We start from the raw sequence: 21,881 nt of genomic DNA on the forward strand, positions 1-21,881 counted from the left end.
CAGTCACATTGTCAGATACTAACCTAGATATAAATTATCTTATGTAATCGTTTCTTTATTTTACTCTTTTAATTTTAATTACTTTTAGTAAGTACATAATGGCTGCATAATCAGTAAATATATTTATTTTTTATTTCAATTTAAAATTAATAATAATATTGATTTTAATTACATATATGTAGTGCACATCAACTTTATTATATATGTTTAAGTAACTTTAACAGGATACGAAAATTGTAATTTAATTTTAAATCAAATTGAACTTTCTAAACAATTTTTATCTAGTATTACAATTCACACAATTGTGAAAACGTATGACTTCCGCAATCATACATCTTGTATACATAAGCGTAGTTATATTGTGATACGAAATCATTATGATAAAATTTTATCGCATATGGGCTCTTTTCTATAAACAAAAAATACAGTATGTAAACTCAACACGGAACGAAACGTAATCAAATCAAGTGATAGGTCAAATATTTAGTTGCGTTCAAAATACGAAAACGTTGATATACCCACCTAAATGTAAGATAAAGAAGCCCTTAACAAAGAAGTCGTAATATGTATAACATTGATAAGATAATCAAAGATTGTAATCAGTTGATAAGAAATAAGTTCATGTTCAGGGCCAGGGTCGAGTTTTAGCCCCGTTATGAACTTTGCATGCAATAAACTGTCACCGTCTATATTCGTATTTGTCAAGCAAGTCTGAAGTCACAACTCCGTCACACTAGTGTCAGACCTGAGACTCAGTCCGTCAGTCGGTCACTGGACGGCTTATTATTTGAACGTGTGTAGACGTTTCCTGTATGCTTACGAGCAATTTAAACGAAATCGCGTTTATTCAATTACAAAATAATCTTATGGCACACTGGACTATGAATGAAACGATGGTTATGTGCGAACTGACGTCGCAAGTCAGAGCCGGTTAAGTTTTTTTTTATTTATAAAAGATTATTCCTAACAAGTGAGCAGCGCGCGCGAGTGTTGTGACTTTTCGCATTGTTTTGTGTTTTGGAACTCGATATAATTAAGTGAAGAGTTGTTGCAAAAATGAAGGACGTGATGAAAAAAGAAGAAACCTCGGACGATGAATCAGGATTGGGGTATCAGAACACGTTGGTGAGTTTTAATAATAGCGATACTTTCTATTTTCTAGAAAATTACCACAAACACGCCACTATGTTGTACCGTCTCTTTCTTATGACACCGCCTTCGCTTAAAAATAACATTAAACAATTTATTAAACAATTATAATTATGAAATTTACGTAATTAAGCTTAAATTGCAATTATAAATATGGATTCTTAAAAATGAATCCATCAAAATGTTTTTAAATACTTTTAAACATAAAAAAATACATTTACGTTATTAATAAAATATCGATTAAAGTGCTTATAATTTAATAAAATAATTAATTATCTGTTTTAAAATGAAGTACATAGATAAGCAGCAAATAAAGCAATTCTTAATATTGTATAGCAAATAAATCAACAAGCAACATATTGAAATACCTTGGTGACACAAATAATTAAATAAACAAACATCAATGATTGCAAAACAAAAATAATTAGTAGTTTATTGATACTATAAACTAAAAACATTTCTGAACTGTAATGTTCTTAATTTGAAAGAGGCATACATAACTTTTTAATGAATTCTACTTTTTATTCAGGTACTTAATAAATTTTTATTTTAAAATTAATAGTCATTGTTTGAATGTGGTGTTAAATTAAAATAGTATTTTATCCTTGTTAAATTACATTGACACCATTTTACCTTAGTTTTCTTTTTTTAATTCTATTTGATAATTTATTGCCTTGGAATTCACAATGAATTTGTTCATGTGAAATTCTATTAAAATATTTCAATTGGTGTCTGTCCATAAATATCTTGAACAGCATCACAATGTCTCTGCCGCTTAAGATCTATCAACTGTAGTACCAATTAAAATGATTCAAAGATTAAAAATGCATCAGCATCTATTATGATGTTGGAGATAAATAAATTGTATATAATATATATATTACTGCCAGTCTTAAGATCTTGTTTTATTAAAATTCAATTTTGTTTCTATAGTTTAAGAAAATTTATGATGTAAAAAGAACAATGTAGTCTCGATGAGAATGATACAGTTATACAGATGGTATTTATGGTGTATTAAAACATAATATTGACCATCAATCATTTATAGGACTTCATAAAGCAATCATCAGTTTTGTTTTACAAAAGTGATGCAAAGCAAATATTTTATACTATTAATGTGTCATTTTATATAGATAAGTATGTGTGTGTGCGTTGACACTTTCAGGTAGCAAGATTATTACGAGTACACGGAAATATGCCACTTCAAAATAACTATATTATCAATGTTGTTGTCACTAAGATTCATTGTCTAACGACAAACTACATATCAGTATAAATTTAATGGATTCTTTGATTGAAAACTAACATTCCATTTTATTGTTATGTTATAACATAAATATTATAGTTAATAACTTCTTAGGTATCATATTTCATTAAAAATAATATACTTTTACACCTTTTTCATCGCATAAATATACTAAAAATTGATTACATTTTAAGTAAAATTATAATTATTAAAACTTATTGCAAATTAAAATTAATATAAACCTGAGGCAACAAAGTAAAAAAAAAATGTTAATATATTATTTATTGTCATACACAAATATGAAAAATATATTGAGCTAATAAGTCCATACATTATTATTTTTATGTTTATGTAAACATTAAAATGCCAGTTTTTTTTTAATTGGGTATAATAAAAATATTTGTTTTTCTTTATTAATACCAAGTAATCTAGGCTGTTAATTCTATTTAATCTGTGTTATCATAATCCGGTGACTGTTTAAAACTGTCACTTACCACCAAATATCTAGACTAATTAGGTCTTAAACTCATTTGTTTGTTTTCAAGTCTAGCTGGATTAGTGGATGTCCTACTTTTTAGAAAATAGAAGTAGGTTTGACTATTATGGGCGCGTGGATTCGTCTATGCATATGCAACTTAGAAATTTTGTTTTTTTTTTTTAATTTCTTCCTTTAATCATTTTACCCTGATCCAAATAGATAGGTATGTTAACTACGATAAAAGGTGTTACTGGCATAAAAGAATAATTTAAATATATTTATTATAATTAAACTTTCGCCATCTAGAACTCTTATGTTCAGTTAAATACCGCACAGCATAATAATGAATTGTTTAAATCCTGCACATTTTCAGTAACATCGTTAGATAATTTAAAGGAACCTAATGGTCAAATTTTTAAACATCATTAACACGATTAGCGTATGTATAACACTCAATATTTATTACCTCTCGACTCATATATTTTATTAAATTTAAATTCGGTATGTTTTTTTGACTTCAAATATAGGCAAACACCTATGTTACAAAACTCGGGGTGCACTAAAAATGACATTAATGTTTTTTTTTTGGAAGAATGGCACAGATCCTCTCAAATGTGATCAACCAATTTAATATTATAAATTTATAATTGTATGTAACGTACCTTAATCACTAAATAGTAACTTCGCACTGTACGGTTATTAAATACAAAATTACGTAAACGATGCGCGCGCAATGTATAAGCACTTTGCTTTAACTGAATTCTTAACTAAGTATAAAAGGGCATTTTAAAGATTGTAAACTGTTGTTACTTAATAATAATAATAAAATATTTTCTTTCATTTGGTTTAAACAACCATGTGCCCTATGTATCATACTACTACTTTAATGCAGGTACAATTAAAAATACTTTGATTAATTTAAATTTTTGCGTATTGAATTTAGTAACGTATTTTATTGTGAGGATTGTTTACTATTGGTTTGTTTGTTAATAGTTTTCAAATATGACCGTTCATGAGTTATTGTATAACTGTACATCAACAGTTTGTATTGGTTTTGATTTGAAAGGCTAATTGTAATTACAATTTTAGTCTATTCAAACGACGATAGCAAAAGCCAAATAAACAACGTTTGATTTGCTTTGACGCGATATCATTGGTCGAGGCGTTTCGCACGACGAAGCTGTTATCGGAACTTTGGAAGTGAAATGAAAGTGTATATAAGACGTTAAATTGAGTTTTGTTTTATAAAAATGTTTAAGAATAGCCGAGTTATCGATAAATCGTATGTATATGATAAATCTATGGTTTATTTATCGTCATCCCTTTTTCGATTGAAATATATTATAAGGGCTATACCAATGATATTCAAATAAACAGATATGTTATACCCATATTAAACAACAGAAAAAAGTGTGCCGCGCCGGGGACCGTTTATTTTACATTTCGTTACAAGTTAAAAGGATAGCTTGATAAAAAACAATAAGTAAGAGGGATAACTAGATGTTTTAATTACGTAAAAACGTATTACTACATAATTATGATTTATTATAACGTATTACTGGCATAATTATGATGAAACGACTAAAGGCAAACGTCCCGATTAGGACGTTTTCTAGTCATATCTGTTTATTTGAATATCATTGGGCTACACTAAACTATTCGCAGATAATTAAAAAAAAGCCAAATAGAGTGCACGGAACACAACAGTGAAGCAAGAAAAACAATTACGAATTCTCATTAGTGCGAAACGTCTTTTTGTTGATATGTCAATTAATAAATAATCATATAAGTGACAGCACTATTGAATAATCGAGCCATCGCAGTATCGTCCATGGACTTTGTATTTTTTCTGTTTTGATTGACTTAATTTTTTTATGTGTCTGCCTGTTGTTAACCAGACAGTGTTACAATACAAATCAACTTACAGCATTACAAATTTAAACATCATAATTTAAAAAGACGATTGAAAACATTTGAATAAGGAATATTTTGACTTCGAATTAGATCACAATGAAACCCATTTACTTAAATAAATATAAATATGAGACAACATTATACATTACTCTGGTCCCAATGTAAGTAGCTGAAGCACTTGTGTCATTTATTGTTATGGAAACCAGAAGTAACGACGGTACCACAAACACCCAGACCCAAGACAACATAGAAAACTAATGGTAATCTACATCGACTCGGCCGGGAATTGAACCCGGGACCTCAGAGTGGCGTACCCATGAAAACCGGTGTACACACCACTCGACCACGGAGGTCGTCCAAAATTTAAATAACTTTTACTCGCTATTAAATCTAAAAACAACGACAATAAACTCTGTAGGTAACCTATTCTGTTAATCAAATTACACTTATATATAATTTGTATGAAATATACAATTATATGTACCTATTTTGCTATGTCATTCCCCGTAATCGTAATCGAATATTATGTATTCGTCATCCTTCGTCAAGTATATTTTTTATATCATATATCATAATAAATGTCGCATAGACTTTGAAATGAATCAAGCTCAAGTGGCGGTGCCGTCCTATCATCAAATTACAGTGAAATTAACAAGAATATAACTTAATTAAACTCCTTATCCTATACCAATCGAAGAAGTAATAATACTTATATTTTTTAATTGATTTGACACGTGCGATTTCGCATCACCTGTATTGCCAGCCTTGTTAAATTCGTTGATAATAATAATAAGTAAATTTTTAGGCATTGGCTTGTGCGCACCTATTGTATGTTAAGTCTTCAAGCAATCGTCGATAACAATTATACATAGTTTTGGCTTAATGATAAAGAAATTCATAGCTTTTTTTAATGTAGAAGCCACCTATATAACAGTCAAAACTTCCCGCCAAAAATATTTCACGACATTGTCATTTGTCTTGTACTAACTAATCATTTTCACTCCGCCTACATCGGCATATAAAACTTTATTAGAAAATTTGTAAATTAAAATCGGAACAGTAGTTTCTGCTGTTACCGATAAATACAAAATCTTTGATTATTTATATGTCTAGATGGATATCAAGTTTACTACGAACACGCACACAAGCATAACGCTTATCGAGCGCCAAGCGTAAGCATTACGCACACTAAGTTGATTAATTTGGCTCGTTGCTCTAAGTCCTTTTGTATCGCCACAATCTAGATAGATAAATAATCTAAGATTACTATGATTCAAATCAAGCTTCAATAAATTATAAATACGTTAACTAATATCTTTGAAATCATATTTAATTAATTATCTTTACAACTAAATAATCACGGACTCTATATTATTGTAGTAAAGATTATCTTTTTATTCGATTTCAAATATTTTTTGAATGTTATGCAATATTTTTTAAACAAATGTTTATCATAAAACCAAACACATAAGTATTTTAAATATTTCAAAGGTAAATTTATTATTAAATAAAGTAGTCCTTCAAATCAAAACTAATATAGTTTATTTTATTTATAATTGCAAATTCAATGTCAAGCTTCACCCCTGGTACACGTAACTATTTAATTTGTCTCGTGGAGAGAAAATATCATAAGGAAATATGCACGTGATGTTTATTAACATATATTGCCGTACGAACAAATGGGCCAACTGATGGTAAGTGGTCACCACTAGCCAGCAAGCAGCAGCTAGCAATGGTACTGATCTAAATATTGTCCATTCCTTATACCGCAAAAGGGATACCAAACTTCGTAACTAAGATGTTATGTCCCCTGGGCCTGTAGTGAGTGAGTCATTCACAATTCAACCCGGAATACAAAAATAAAATTAAAGCAACTTGTTGGTAAGGCTTGCACAAGCCCTAACATGCATGCACCAATCGTGAAACATAGTGTGAAACGTAGTGGATAAGACTCACACCTTAATAAAATCAAAGAAAAGTCCTTTAAAGGTAGTAGATTCACATTAAAATCACGTTATTCTAACGTATATTATAAGTATGTATTTAAAAAGGGAATTTGAAAGTTGTTTTATTACTTGTAATTATAAATACGCAATAATTACATACTAACGGTTCGTTCAGTGAACCTACTTATGAAAGGTATCCGCCTGATTTATTGCTTACCTAACGACTACAATCTTAGACAAATCTAAGATCTAAATAACTCGTTTACAAGGAAATCGAATGGGTTCAGGAAATTATGATTTTACACTATACACGTTTGCTCATATTTCTAAACCATAAATATCGACTTATAAGAAAATGTCTTGATATCTTGACAAATTGCGGTCATCCGTGGTCGAGTAGTGCGTACCGCGGTTTAAATGGGTACGCCACTCCGAGGTCCCGGGTTCAATTCCCGGCGGAGTCGAATAACACAAATTCTTTAGCTACTTACTTTGGAACCAGAGTAATGTATATGATGTTGTCCAATATTTATTTATTTATTTGCGGAAGAAACTTCTGGAAAATCTGTTCGGGACATATTATCGTGTACAACTGTGCTTACAATTACAAATGCTTTTTCTATTTCCTTACGCCTAATTCGACATTACTGGAAGGAGTTCAAACGCCAATTGCTTTACGTGCTTTCCGAGACCCTATAATCATTGCCTGGAAATTGGTATTGGAATCCAAGCTGCTAACGAGAATCTCTCAACAGAAAAACCCAATTAACGTTTAGTGGCTCGTCCAGGCTTTCGTACTAATAGCTCGGAATCTGCGACCTGATAAGCTAGATACTAGACCAATGAAGTAGGCCAATAAATGACACAAATCTACTCATTTAAAACAGATCGCAGAATTTGTTCTCAAATTAACGGCGTAGCCATACTAATTTACTGGTCCTGTTATATCATTTAGATATCGAATAAATAAACATTTCTTCCTACAAATTTTCCATGGTGATTACGGTCAAATATCCATACGGCAATTTTATTTTGAATAATTATGAATGAATCGGTCATTCAAATATATATTTCCACTGTCAACGATTCTATGACATCATCGTAAATCTAATATAGCTAACGGTAGTCGTAGCGTTACGTCTATACATTCGCCGATTTATTATTCTTAAATTGCTTTTTTATTACACCTGAATACATCATTACAGGCTATTTGCATAAATTAATTATCCATGTCAATAAGCATTAATAATTATTGACGACAGAAACGGTATCATTGGTAAGACTTCCAGCATAAAAGTAAAGTAAAGTAAGGGTTGGTGGAATGCACGTGTGGCAGAATTTTGATGAAATTAGACACATACAAGTTTCCTCACGATGTTTTCCTTCACCGCCGAGCTCGAGATGAATTATAAACACAAATTAAGCACATATATGTATATAGTGGTGCTTGCCTGGGTTTGAACCCGAAATCATCGGTTAAGATGCACCCGTTCTAACCACTGGGCCATCTCGGCTCTTCTAGCATAATTAAAAAGTATCCTGTCCTCTTTTATCTCTATAGATTGAATTCCCAAATTAAATGGCTATATTTTATATATATATGTAAAGAACAATGCTTACAATGCAAATCTTTATCGCAAAAATGTTCTCGATCTACATAAGTATGATGTAGGCGCATGCTCAACGGAAATACATAATCTGATAATCCGTCACAAATACTTAAAAACAAATAAACACTAGCACCTGACTTTTCTTCAGATTAATACAAATTATATGTGGTGTTTTGACTGATTCTAGTATCGAGTGACTTCAAGCAGACCAATACATAATTATATTTAATCCTATTCAAAGTCGACAATAATTAAAGAAACGTTGTAATTTATGAAAATCCAATCCATCCAATCTAATCCATCAGCCCATTTCCGTCCACTGCTGGACATAGGCCTCTCCAATTGCACGCCACTGAGATCGTTCTTGGGCTACTCGCATCCAGCTCCTGCCAGCCGTCTTGCGTAAGTCGTCACTCCATCGTGCCAGAGGACGTCCTACACTACGTACCTATTTATGAAAATAGTCCATTGAAATATTTAGGGCTAAGTTTTTCCAAAAAGCACAATTGAATGTCATAGATTGTTATAAATAAAAATCGAAGTATGGTAATGCTAACACTATTCCAAAGTGTTATGTATTGTGTGGGGTCAAAAACTTCAATAAATATCAACACACTGCAATAACAATCATAATCCTTACACTTATCGCAAAGAATTTTTTTACATCGCACAAATCGTTAGGCACATGACCGGCTTATCATATAAAGTGTTATGATATAAGTCAGCGTGATAGTGTTCCTGATAAGATAAGATTCAGATAATCCGTTGAAAGTCAATGTCGTGTGCCTTGAAGATCATTCACTTCCTAGTGTTTGAAAATAATACTTTATAATGATGGATAGTTTTGTCCAAAATTGTTGTGACATTTTTCTGTGATAGGCAGGTGAATTGGCAAATCGGCCAACGTCCATAAACATTGGTGCTGCAAAATTATCCTTTTCCCATATCACACCAATGTGCCAACATCCTTAAGAGTTAAGGTGTTAGGTCTCTTGCCTGCTGTTACAATGGCTCACCGCCCTTCAAAGCAGAACAAAACAATACTAAACATGGCTGTTTTGCTGTAGAATATCTGATGAGTAACTGGTACCTACCCCACATCAATAGGCTTGTACAAATTCCTACAACAAGCACATGGTTCAAACCTTATCTGATATATCCTTAGTTTTCACAGCAACTTCAGATATATTTTTTATAAAACATCATGAATCGTCATTATGTAAGATTATACAAAGCTTCCTGTTCTGCGCGATTTTATCTTTTAACTATTATATCTTTACTAAATATAAATGCGAATGTAACCCGTAATGTTTATTTGAACAATTTAGGTATGAATCAAGTTCGAACTCTATGGAAGAACACTTAATACCCGAAAACTAAGAGAACCCGCGGAAAATATTGTATTAGGTCCTCATATCAACTCGTATGAACAAATTAGTCAACTTTTTATAAAATTTAGTCAAATGCTTTAACGTTAGTTAGGCCAATAATTAAGAAAGTAAAATGCGAGCAGTAATATACAATAAATAAAAACAGTGACGTGTACTTACATTATGTATTTATATAATATTTTATTTAACCAAGGTACATAATAAGTATGGATATATGCGTCTTATTTTGTCCAGAACTATTTACTAACTATGGATTTTTTTAATCAAATGAACAATGACTGATTGATTTGAAGCAGAAGACTTGGGTTTTTAATTGATTAATCCTTGGTTTAAATTATCAAATGTTATCGTCATGATTCTAAATTAGGTCGGAATAATTTTAGCCTCAAAGAAGATAAAGTTATATGAAAATAACTATAAGGGAATCTACAACAACTATTATATGTATGTACATATATATTTGAACCTACTTAGTTATACTACAAGTACACTAAACGTTGGAGAGTGCTTAGTAAAAAAAAACTACAGAAAACTAAATTAAGTAATAATTTTGTCTCATTTAAAAATAGAACTCGGAAATAATACAATTATTTTAAACGGACAGAACAGTTAAAAAAAATCCTCAAAACTATAAATTATCAACATTTTCATTTAAGTTACACATAATTTTATTTTTCTCGAAATTTTGTATTTTCCTGTTCCAATTCCAATAATAACTATTAAATATGCATAAATGCGTATGAAAAATAAAACGTATGTATATGTAGATTATTCATTTATGCCAACCGTACGAAACAAATTATTATAATGCATTTCGTTGCTTTTAGCTCTGCTGCGTCGTATTAAGTGAAAAATATTCTGTATTTAAATGGTTATTTAACGTACTTTAAAATAGGTACTCCACTCAGCCAATAATATAATCAGAGCCAATATCTTTTTTCTTTTTTTTATATGGCGGCCGATTTACGTCAACCGTACTTGCTCTCGTTTGCATTTAACGGACGAACGGTTAGAAAAAAAAGTATACAAAGACTGAAATTTTAATATAGAAGTGTACTTACAAAAATATATGTATATAAGCAAACAAATTATAAATATATAGGTATGTATTTATAAGAATAGGGAAAGTAAATATACATTTATAGCAAAGACTTGACTTGCATAAGAATAATTTATATTGAAGACTTAATATTCAATATTTAATTAAATAAACATTACATTGTATTGTAATTATTTTATTTCATTAACTCGCATAACCTGATTTAACATCTGCATAACAAGCACTAATCAATAATATAACTAATTAGCATTCATTATATTTATTCATTCAATATTATATCTGTAGTAAATTTGCGAGAAATATAATTAAGATGTTCAACATCCTGTCAATTTTGAGATCTAAGAAATGGTATCTATTGTTTATGTATGTATACACGCTGACATTTGGTATAGTACGACACAACTTAGATGTAGCATCGGCAAAATTCGTAAAACCGATCACATCCGAATTAAGTACGCTATCCCAAATTATCAATATTTTTTTCTTATGTGAATATGATCTTTACTCACACGTAATAATATGTAATATCATATAACCTAATATATTCGTCAATTTGAATCGTGGATTTACATGCACTTGCCTTCTCGGGTTGAACTGACGCGAGAATCTATAGCGACGAATAGCGTTGAATGGCGCGATACGGAGCTATTTCTATTGGTTATGTGAATCGGCAGGAATCGGTTTTTTTTGAATTTGCCAATGCTACATATAAGTTGTATCGTACTATCAATAATATTAGTAGTAGTATTAGTGTGATGGTTATTGGTAGAATCTCTTATTAATGTATGATATCCACTCAGATGAGCGAACAAAAAGATCTGTCGCAAAAAATATTTAGGTTGTAACATTCCTTAGTGAAGACTATAATTACGGCGTTCGTTTTTTACATGTTTTTTTTTTTCAAAAGACCCGCTAAGATCATTAGTTATTCTTTTCCTACACTCAAATATAGTAATAATTTATGAGTATACTAGCTGTTTCCCACTGCTATGCCTGCGTAAAAGTTAAATATAATTACAGATTAACATAAAATATTATTTTAATTTAAGACCTCTGTGTACACCACAAAGCTGTTTATTTCACCCCTTTAGGACTGGAACATCCTTAAACGCTGAAATACGTATCAACTTATTTTTAATCAGCGTTTCAAATATAAAGTTTCATGTTTCTAACATAAAAAACTTCTATACAAACTTTCAACCCTTATTTCACCCCCTCGAGGGTATACTAAATTCCCCAAATTTCAGGGCCCTAACTGATTGATAAAATACAAATAAATTTACGTATGTGGGCTTAAAATCAACTAACACTAATTTTATTTTATCATCTACATCATCTGTTATAATGTTACGCCTCATTATTTAGCATAAGATTTAAATTTACTAATTGAATTTATTGATTTTATAAATGATTAAATCGGATAATCGAAACTCAAATGATTTATAGAACGCGTAATTTATCATAGATTAAATATCATATATGACAATAATTATATATTATCTATGGCACAAACATTTTCCTATGAAGTGTAGGGGTAAGTACCGTATGTATAAAATCTACATTAATATAAGGTACAAATTTTCCTGCATTCTTAGAATTAATTCAGCTAGTCGAGGTTTTCCCGTAGCAAAAAAAATTATCTCTAAAAAAATATTCATACAATGCAATGGTTAAGCTTAAGAGCGCGTAGATATGACAGGCATTACAATGTGGGCAAATAAATATCACGGGAATTTGTAATAAATTAAAAAAAAAATTGTTTTTGTATTTGTTGTCTTTACTCTTTTGTTTGTTTCGTGGTCTCACTCGCACAATACTATTGCCCGCTAATAATTTAACATGGTGGGTAACCACTGTATGTACATCCTACAGTTCACAAATAACTACTCCATACTCCATTAACACTGATCAGATTTGCGCAAAATTAATGATAAATAGTCTTTGGGATATTAAACGGTATATTAGGTCTGGTTCATCAGTAGGACTAGTCTGACGAGGCTGCCGATGTCCGCCCATGCTATTTTGATACTTTATTAATATGTTTCGGCAATAGAGTGTCATGGCACCACAATCAATAGGTATTTGCACTGTAAGTCTTATTAGTCTTACCCTGATTCGCCTTCTGATCGCCATTACGACACTGTTCTTGGGAACTAAGACTGTCTCTTGTACTTAACACTAGCTTCAACAACAACAGCCTTTAAAGTCCCACTGCTGGGCTAAAAGCCTCCTCTCCCTTTGAGGAGAAGGTTTGGAACATATTCCAATGCGGGTTGGTGGAATACACATGTGGCAGAATTTCTATGAAATTTGTCACATGCAGGTTTCCTCACGATGTTTTCCTTCACCGCCGAGTACGAGATGAATTATAAAGACAAATTAAGTACATGAATCAGCGGTGCTTGCCTGGGTTTGAACCCGCAATCATCGGTTAAGAACCACTGGGCCATCTCGACTCTTCGCTAGCTTAATCAACCTTAAAAGTGTAATACCGTAGTCCATGCAACCTAGACGAGCTTGCTCCCAATATATAATACCATGTCATATTATATGTGATACCATATAAAGAGAGTACAAAGTAAGATCGAGTGATTCAACATCGTATAGAATATCCAGCATTGGACTCAATTAATTGTTCTATTTTAAGATCTGAGTACACGCAAAATGTCTAAAAATAGACCGCTACTATAGCTTTCTTGATTCATGAAACATGACACTAAAATCGTAAGAATAATTGTAAGGATTAGAACCATAATGGTATAAGTCACAAAGTATTAATATATAGATTTGGCACTTATTCCATTTAAGATATGTAGCCTTTGTCATGTTTTTCCTCTGAAATGGTCCTGTTTTAAAAGATTTGTATATAAGGAATTGTTCATTTTCGATCAATTCTGCGGAAAATGCTAAAAACTTGAAATGTAGGTACTTGTAATATCGTTTGCAAGCACGACTTAGAGAACATGGTTAAATTTTACGAAACCCTTAAAATTAAAATTCATTATATATTTTTGTTCGGAATTCTCAAAAACTGATTTAGTCTTTGTATTTCAACAATGTTTGATTTAATTTAGGGTGTAGCGATGACGCCGACATAAAGGGTGCCTATTAAGGCCCTGGAAATTTCTTTGTTATCATTGATAGTCTTATCTTTTCCAACGAGTTTTTACGGTGGTACTAATGTTGATTTAATTAAGTCTTATAATTTATCTCGCAAAATATTTTTACACTACAAATATCTTTAGATATCGTCATTAAGATTAGTTCACAGATCAAACAAGAGTTTTTACGTTCCTTTGTGCTGTTAGGTATAAGTACCTGATTTCCCAAAATACTTTCATAAAGTTCTATGTATATTGAATAAATAAATAAATATTATTAATATTGTACAACGTCACTTACTCTGATAGTGAAGTAGCTAAAGCACTTGTGTTTTGGAAAATCACAAGTAACGACGGTAGAACAAACAGATCTAAGAACTACAATAAAATTCTACAACTTTTCCAACAATTTTAAATTACTGAATTTTCAAAATTATTCCAAATTCGACAAATATTTGGCAACAAATTATGCATGCGACCTATTACAAACATACCGCCTTATCTTCTTTATTCTTCTTACGAATTATATTGATACAAGCAGTAAATATGAAAGTATTTTCGCAAACCGGGTTATTCAGACATCCTTGGCACATGAAGTGGAATACGAGTCCATTTAATTAAGAAGCACTAAGTCAAATTTCACTATCGGTCCTTATCTCAAGTGTTTGCGCCACGGTAGCTTATCACGGAGTGTTTTATACTCTGATTATTAAACGTACAACCGATATACGTGCGTCGACATACTATATTTTTTTGAAACATTTTTGAATATATAAATTTATAAAGTTTATTGAAGTATCATCTTTCGAGGATGTTTGAATTGTCAGTTTAATTTATAAAGATTCGATGATTCTTCTCAGTAAAGCTGTCAAAAATTTCAGTACATGGGTACTGAATAGGGGGAACTGAGTTAGGGGGGCAGGCTCTCCCGAGTACCGATTGCTCAGTGTTTTATATTTATAATGAATAGTGCATTATTATGACGACAATACTGAAATTTACTTTCTTTATTCAAATTTAAATACATTTTAAGCATAAAACTATTCAATTGACTTATATTGTATAATAAATAAATCGTACTACTCATTAAAAGAGTATACTTTTTGGAAAGAAACGCCTGGAGTTAGGCTCGGGCTCCATGATAGGACACTAATTACTGTAAACAACAGATTTTCTTGCCGTTTCTTCTCGCTAGAAACTGCTTTCCGAAACGGTGATAGTATACGTTGTAGTCGTTGTAAAGATTACTTGAATACAATTTATTTGATTTGATTTGACTGATAGCTGAATTTCTTTTCAAAATCATTTTTATCAAATAAAAATGATTATGAAAATAAATAAAATTTTAACAAAAAGAAAAACCAACTTCAAACAAAACACTATTTTAAAACAAATGAATATGCACGAAAAAGTAATAAAAATAATTGCGTATTCAACATATTTTTTAGAGTCTTCCTAAGTTAAATGAAATGAAAAATATTAGACTACTTAAAAGTCGATTAACGATTATATCATGTAGTTATAGTTATTGGTATATTTGGAGCCGGTGTCAGCCACGGTGCCCTTGCCCCAACAATCAAAAGAAAGAAGCGATACGAGCCCCTTGATTGATCCAGTATATTATTGTGTAAAAGGTAATTTGTAAAAAACATATTTGTTAAAGTATTCTCGTATTGTTTTTTGATAGATATACTGTAGGGTTTTATTGGCTGACACCGACTAAAATTGTCAGCGTTCCTTTACTATATTGTCCATGTATTAGACCCAAAAACCTTTATCTCGAATCAGTGTCTATTAAGAAAACCGCATCAAAATCCGTTGCGTAATTTTAAAGATCTAAGTATACATAGGGATAGACAGCGGTAAGCGACTTTGTTTTATACTGTGTAATGAAGATAATTATTCATTCAAAAATATATTAGACTTACCGTTAAGCTCAATGCTTTGTAAGTAATTTGATATATTGTTGCACGACGCGGTTTTATCCGCGTTAATCGTTCCTGATTCCGTTACTTTTCTGGTCCCATGAGTAGGAACTTATTGTATAGCCATATACCTACTTTCTCAAAACTTGGGCTATAATTTTTTCAAATTCATCTTTTAATGTGTTCATACAAATCTTTGTTACCTCATATATATAAATCTTCTGTATGTATGCAACTAAACTCACGATATTTTTTTTGTGTTATTTGGGTCCCTGGTGGTTTTTATTAGACCTGGTAGATGGCGGTACAATCGGGAATTAAGGAAAATTCTTATTGCTCGTGGAAGAAGTCGGGACTGGTAGTTAGTATTACAGTTGATATTAAAAAGGTGACAAGTTAAATTAGTGTACGTATATTAAACTCGACACTAGTGACGTCAATTATGCGGTCGCTGGGGAGGATGAATGGAGTCCGATATATGTAAAGATCGCGAGATTTTATATCTTGTGCTGCAGTAGAACTATGTGATAAGGAAAATTTGATAACGACCCATTGTCTTTGTATAGTGAGAGTAAGAAAACCTTTACCAGCTTTCAAATTCATTTCCTTTATCAAGTCTGAAACTCTTAGTACCTTTTGAATCTTAACATTAAATCATTGCAACGCAATATATCATTATCAATCGGTAAAATAAAATAGATCTTAAGGTGAGAAACCTCTTCTTATCCCGACTGTACATTAAAAAAAAATCTATAATAAGTAAACACAAGTTACTATGGATATACATAGATACTTAATGTACACTTAACTTCTATAATTAATTAACTTTTGCAATGTGTATAATGGAAAAAAAATATTTAGTGCAAACCATCCTGAACTGGGTTCACTAACATATCTGTTTAGAAATTCTAAGAGTTAAAGTTAGTTGGATCATTTGATCGCATGATGAGAGTGAAGACATAGAAAACATTTGTAGTCGGAATGATTGTTGTCTCATATTTGCTATTCTCCCCGGAGAGTGGCGGCTGCGGCTAAGGTTCAGAGGAAATGTCACTTGTTCAAGCTTGTTTCGTACAAAAATTCATCAAATTCGTTACAGGCTCAGATCAAACGGTCGTATAAAATCAATGGACAGTCAGAAATATTTCGTATTCATAATATAGTATAAGTATAGACGTATTATTGTTATCTGAGACAGTCTGTCAGTTGATGAAATAATTTTATATAACAAAAAAAAATTGAATCGACTTTTATTTATATTCGGTCTGTCTTGCGTAAACACTCGGACTGAATGTTCATATTACTTAGAGTGTCAAGGCTACCTGACGGAATTTCAGGTATTCAAATATTCAAGGTGAAATTCCCTGTAATTATGTATTTGATACCAATAATGTAATTTAACGATTAATTATCTACAACAGTGTTTATGTATTACGGTCAATTTTTTTTTTCATTTACTTTTTTTAACTATTGTATTGTTTTCGTACATATCGCGTTGCTTTTTAGTCTTATATGAATATTTATAAGAGTTTTTTTGTAGGTTATAGGTAGTAGGTTTATTTATCACTATTACATCGATGGCCGATCGGCAGGAGCCTGGAAAAACTAATAATGGTTGGCCACGTGGAGGGGAAGAGAGGTAGAGGAAGAGCGCAGTCCCGGTGGATAGACACGGTAAAGCCAGCCACAGGTCCTTGTGCCCAGGCTTGCCTACGAATGGCACAGAATGGGAATGGCTGGAGGAAGTTAGTACGAACTGTTCAGGAGAGACACACGCATTGGTCACGACCCTCAGTAATGAGCAAACGACTAGGAGGAAGAATACATCGAATTTACAGTAAAACTCACAATTGCATTCTGGTATTAAGCCCGACTATGTCAATGTCCATTGATTTGACAAAGTACATAGCGTATTGGATTTACAGGTTGGCAGTGCGTTGTATGAGTTACTTTCAGGTCTTCGAGTGTAAAATGACGATTCAAAAATGCCTATATAAGCCTACTTGTTTAAGAAGATGTTTTGATTTTGTTACTGTTAAGAACGATATATATATATATTTAATCTATTCGCCTGTTATCCTACTATACTGTATATGTAGCCTATTATATTTAAAGTACATTAATAATACTTATTTCCTTAGAATTTGATATGTAGTGATATTTCCAATACCAGACAAAAGACATGAATTCAGAATCAAACCCGCGACCTTGAGGTGACTAAGCAGTTTATATACCATATATATACTTGCTTATTAAATAACTATTAATAAAAAAAATAACTTCACTAGGTATTTTATAAAAAAAGCGATTTCCGCAGTTTATCAGTGACATTGAAGTGTAATTAAAACTATTGTAAATATTCTTAAATTAAACGCATACTACTTTCCTTGTGACATTTTTAGTATGTTAAAGTGATCGCTTCCTAACGATAGGTAGTGTCTTATATTGTGTAAACGCGCAAATACGATAATTGTATAAAAAAACGTGAATTAATTACTGTGACATGTGACATATTTAAAATACAATGAAAAAAAGTGACTTTCCTTTAAATAGATGACTTAAAAAATAAACAAAAGGTTTTTAAATATTAGCATTACATATGAAGTAAAATAAATGATACTATATATACAATAGAATTAAATATAACCACTCAAAACTCCGTGAAAAACCTTCGAGTTTTATGTGATAGTAGTTAATATAATACGAGTATAGTTGGATAAGGCCTGACTTTTCTTTTGAAAATACCATAGCAGTAAGCCAAAGCCTCCCTATCTCATGTGGGTTTGTGAAGACACATGTGGCAGAAATTCGTGCGACACATGCAAGTTATATCACCAAGCACGGGATGAATTATAAATACAAATTAATCTTCGATTAATATTCACATGTTGTCAGTGAGTGGACCATATCGGAAGATAATATTTTTAATTTAAAAAGCTATGATGGCTTAATAATAATAATAATAATTTATTTCAAGTATCAATGACTCATAGTGTTAGTTACACATTTTTCTTAATAACTATGTTAGTGTTATAAAAATAATTTAATTATAAGTTTAATACATATTAAATAGGCATAATGCTCCTTATCACAATTACTAGCTGTAGACAACAGGTCCAGCCGAGATCTTACAACAATTGTTGATAAATGTACAATCTAGTCTACCAGCTATCATGCGCAGGATACTGTTGGAGCTAGCACGCACCCTGCGAACCAAGGATGCACATGGCTTTCGCATGACAGCATAAAAGCAGTCCGTGCGAGCTTCTGCAAACATCCCAGACGCGCTGCAGTAGCGGGGCAACCCCATGAAAATTCTAAATGCGTTATTGTATTGGATGCGAAGAGCGTTGTAAGCTTTTTGAGTAAAATGAGCCCACAGACTACACGTGTAGAAAGAGGTGCAGTAGTGCAGTGCAACCCTGGTAAGCACCATTAAATTTTTTATTCATCTCGTGCTTGGTGTTGAAGAGAAACATGCCGAGTGAACTTGCATGTGTCTAATTTCAATGGAATTCTGCTACAGGGGTATCCATAAAGTCAAAATGAGGAAGTGTGTTGAAACTCCAAAGGTTTTCCTCACAACGAGACCTTAGCCCAGGAACCCTTAGCCCATTATATATAGCCCAAGCTGTCATAGATAATACAAAATAAATAATTTAATATTTTAAAGAAAATCCTCCTCAAAGAATAAGATGATCATAAATTATCTAAAGTAAAATATAATCAAGGACGCGACAAATGGTCTAAGTGGACATTTCCTCTTTATGGCAGTTATATTGCTAGTGCCCGAGGGGATCTTTGCTAAAGATGGCTAGGTAAACGAAGGAGTAAATTCAGTAATAATAATATAATATTTAGACAAGAAACAAACGTAACTAAAATAACTTCTTTGAAAGAAAATAACGAAATAATTGACTAGGTGCTGTTAAAGTTTACTTAGTATTATTGTGTTATAGTTTAGAGGATGAGCTACAGGCATAAGAGACATAACATCTTGGTACCCAAGTTTACCAGGTATCTATGCAATCGGGATCACTTACTATTAGGTTTCATAAGCATCAATCAATCATCAACCATCTACGTATAAGAAAAAAAAAACAAGAAATTTCAAAAATACGATAACCACTTAGCTTCAGTTCATGGTAAAGCCACATCGGGTCATTGAACTCCAATGCCGATTTACAGTAATATAATCAATTAACATCTACACGGTAAAGTTAAGTAAAAATCAACGAGGAAAGAGAGAGGAGGGGATAGTTAGTCGATGTTGGGGTTAATAAAACACATGAGTAACACACATATGCAATAGGATGATATTGCAATTACAAAAATTCATTGTCATCCTTATTGTGCAGACTTTAATATTAAATTACATATTATTGGAAATTTAGGAAAAAATAAAACTTTGTCGTCTGAAAATACCAAATAATACCTTATGGACTTACTAAACTGGTCTTCATATTTGGTGATCAAGGCTCAATGTGAGGGGAGTCTCGCCTGAATAGTAAATTCGTCGTTAAAAGCAAGAGTGTCAGATCGGTGTATCTAAGATAACCTCCAGGAGACAATTGAGTGTCGAAATCTTTATGTTCAAATTGTCAAATGCCAAGTTGCCCTTTCTTAAGAAGTAAGCGTCTTACAACACGCTTCTCCACTGCGGATCATTTGATTATTATATTCTATTAGTTTTCTGTTTTCGTTTCTGTTAGTTGAAGCTATTACGAGCTGAGATAGCCCAGGGGCTAGAACGCGTGCATCTTAACCGATGATTTCGGTTTCAAGCGCAGGCAAGCGCTAAACTATGTATATGTGCTAAACTATGTATATGTGCTTAATTAGTGTTTATAATTTATCTCATGCTCGGCGGTGAAGGTAAACATCGTGAGGAAACCTGCATTTGTCCAATTCCATCGAAATTCTCTCACATGTGCATTCCACCAACCCGCATTGAAACAGAGTGGTGGAATATGTTCCAAACCCTCTCCTTATTGGAAGAGGAGGCCTTAGTCCAGCAGTGGGTAATTTACAGGCTGTTACTTTACTTTACTATAGATTTTTTAAATATTTTTGAAAAAACAGTTGTAGGTGAATTTGTCGTTTTTTATGCATAGGTACGTTGTTGATGATGTCCTATCGAATGCGATCGGTCACCCCGAGCATTCAAGTGATTAGTCAATAGCGTGCCTTGAGGGAGGCCTATGTTCAGGCTGCTCATGATATGATATACGATTTATTACAGTAAATAACTATGTGTTTGAAAACGCACATACAATTCCAAAATCACGAAAGTCGTCGGAAAATTTTACTTGGCCCATAATTTTCAGCTTTTACATTCGTTCGAAGTTCTTGTCAGGAACACCCAATGACTAACATTTAAGATTAACAAGACATTTGCTAATAGGCCATTTATACTTTAACATCTAACTAACATCACCATTACATATATTATCCCGCTCTTTGCTGGTTCCACTAATACCCTTGTTGAGCATCTAATTTAATAGATTTTATCTATTCAGAGGGAATTTAAGTGTTATCTGTTATACGCAAATTTAACTAAAGATCAACACGTAGCTTGCGACGTGTTTTCCGTAAATCTCGGCTTGTAAAGCATTACGGATGGTCTGCGCACGCATGCCTAACCGTTCACCGCACGCGAAGGAACAGACATAATGGGCAATTGTCTTGATCGTAAGGGGAGATGTGGTTTGTTTCCATTATATTTTAAGATACGTTTTTTATGAGACCCGATTTATTCTGCAATAATTTGGAGTTGAAATAAAACTAGTTTACCGTAAGGTAGACCGTCTATCCGTGACCACGAACGCTGTAAAGTGTTCGAAACGTCGGGATGATAAAAATAATTATTATACGCGATTTAAATCCGTTAAAACTAGTTTTATTTAAATGTGTAATAATGGCAAAAATCTAAGACAATATTACTTTGGAGTTACTTGATCAAGCTTACTTCTCTATTAAGTTAAGTCACCGAATGTCTCGTTGGGTGAAAGCCTCTTCTCTTGAAAAGGTGAAGTTTATTTACCGTCGTTACTTGAGGATT

General features: G+C 32.0%; 1 protein-coding gene across 2 annotated transcripts in view; it reads left to right on the plus strand.

Moving 5' to 3' along the window:
- The first annotated feature begins 716 nt into the window (after window positions 1-716).
- Window positions 717-21,881, plus strand: part of LOC124540446 (chloride channel protein 2) — an 80,508-nt gene continuing 59,343 nt past the window's right edge. The window contains exon 1 of one of the 2 annotated variants that reach the window (XM_047118023.1): window positions 717-1,125. In XM_047118023.1, coding sequence (XP_046973979.1) covers window positions 1,057-1,125 — 69 coding nt within the window. In that variant the 5' untranslated portion in view covers window positions 717-1,056. Of the gene's footprint in view, window positions 1,126-18,237; window positions 18,397-21,881 lie in introns of those variants that run through there. The other variant, XM_047118020.1, reaches the window with a different exon arrangement.

This window comes from Vanessa cardui, chromosome 25 (assembly GCF_905220365.1).
Source record: "Vanessa cardui chromosome 25, ilVanCard2.1, whole genome shotgun sequence".
Lineage (NCBI taxonomy): Eukaryota > Metazoa > Arthropoda > Insecta > Lepidoptera > Nymphalidae > Vanessa > Vanessa cardui.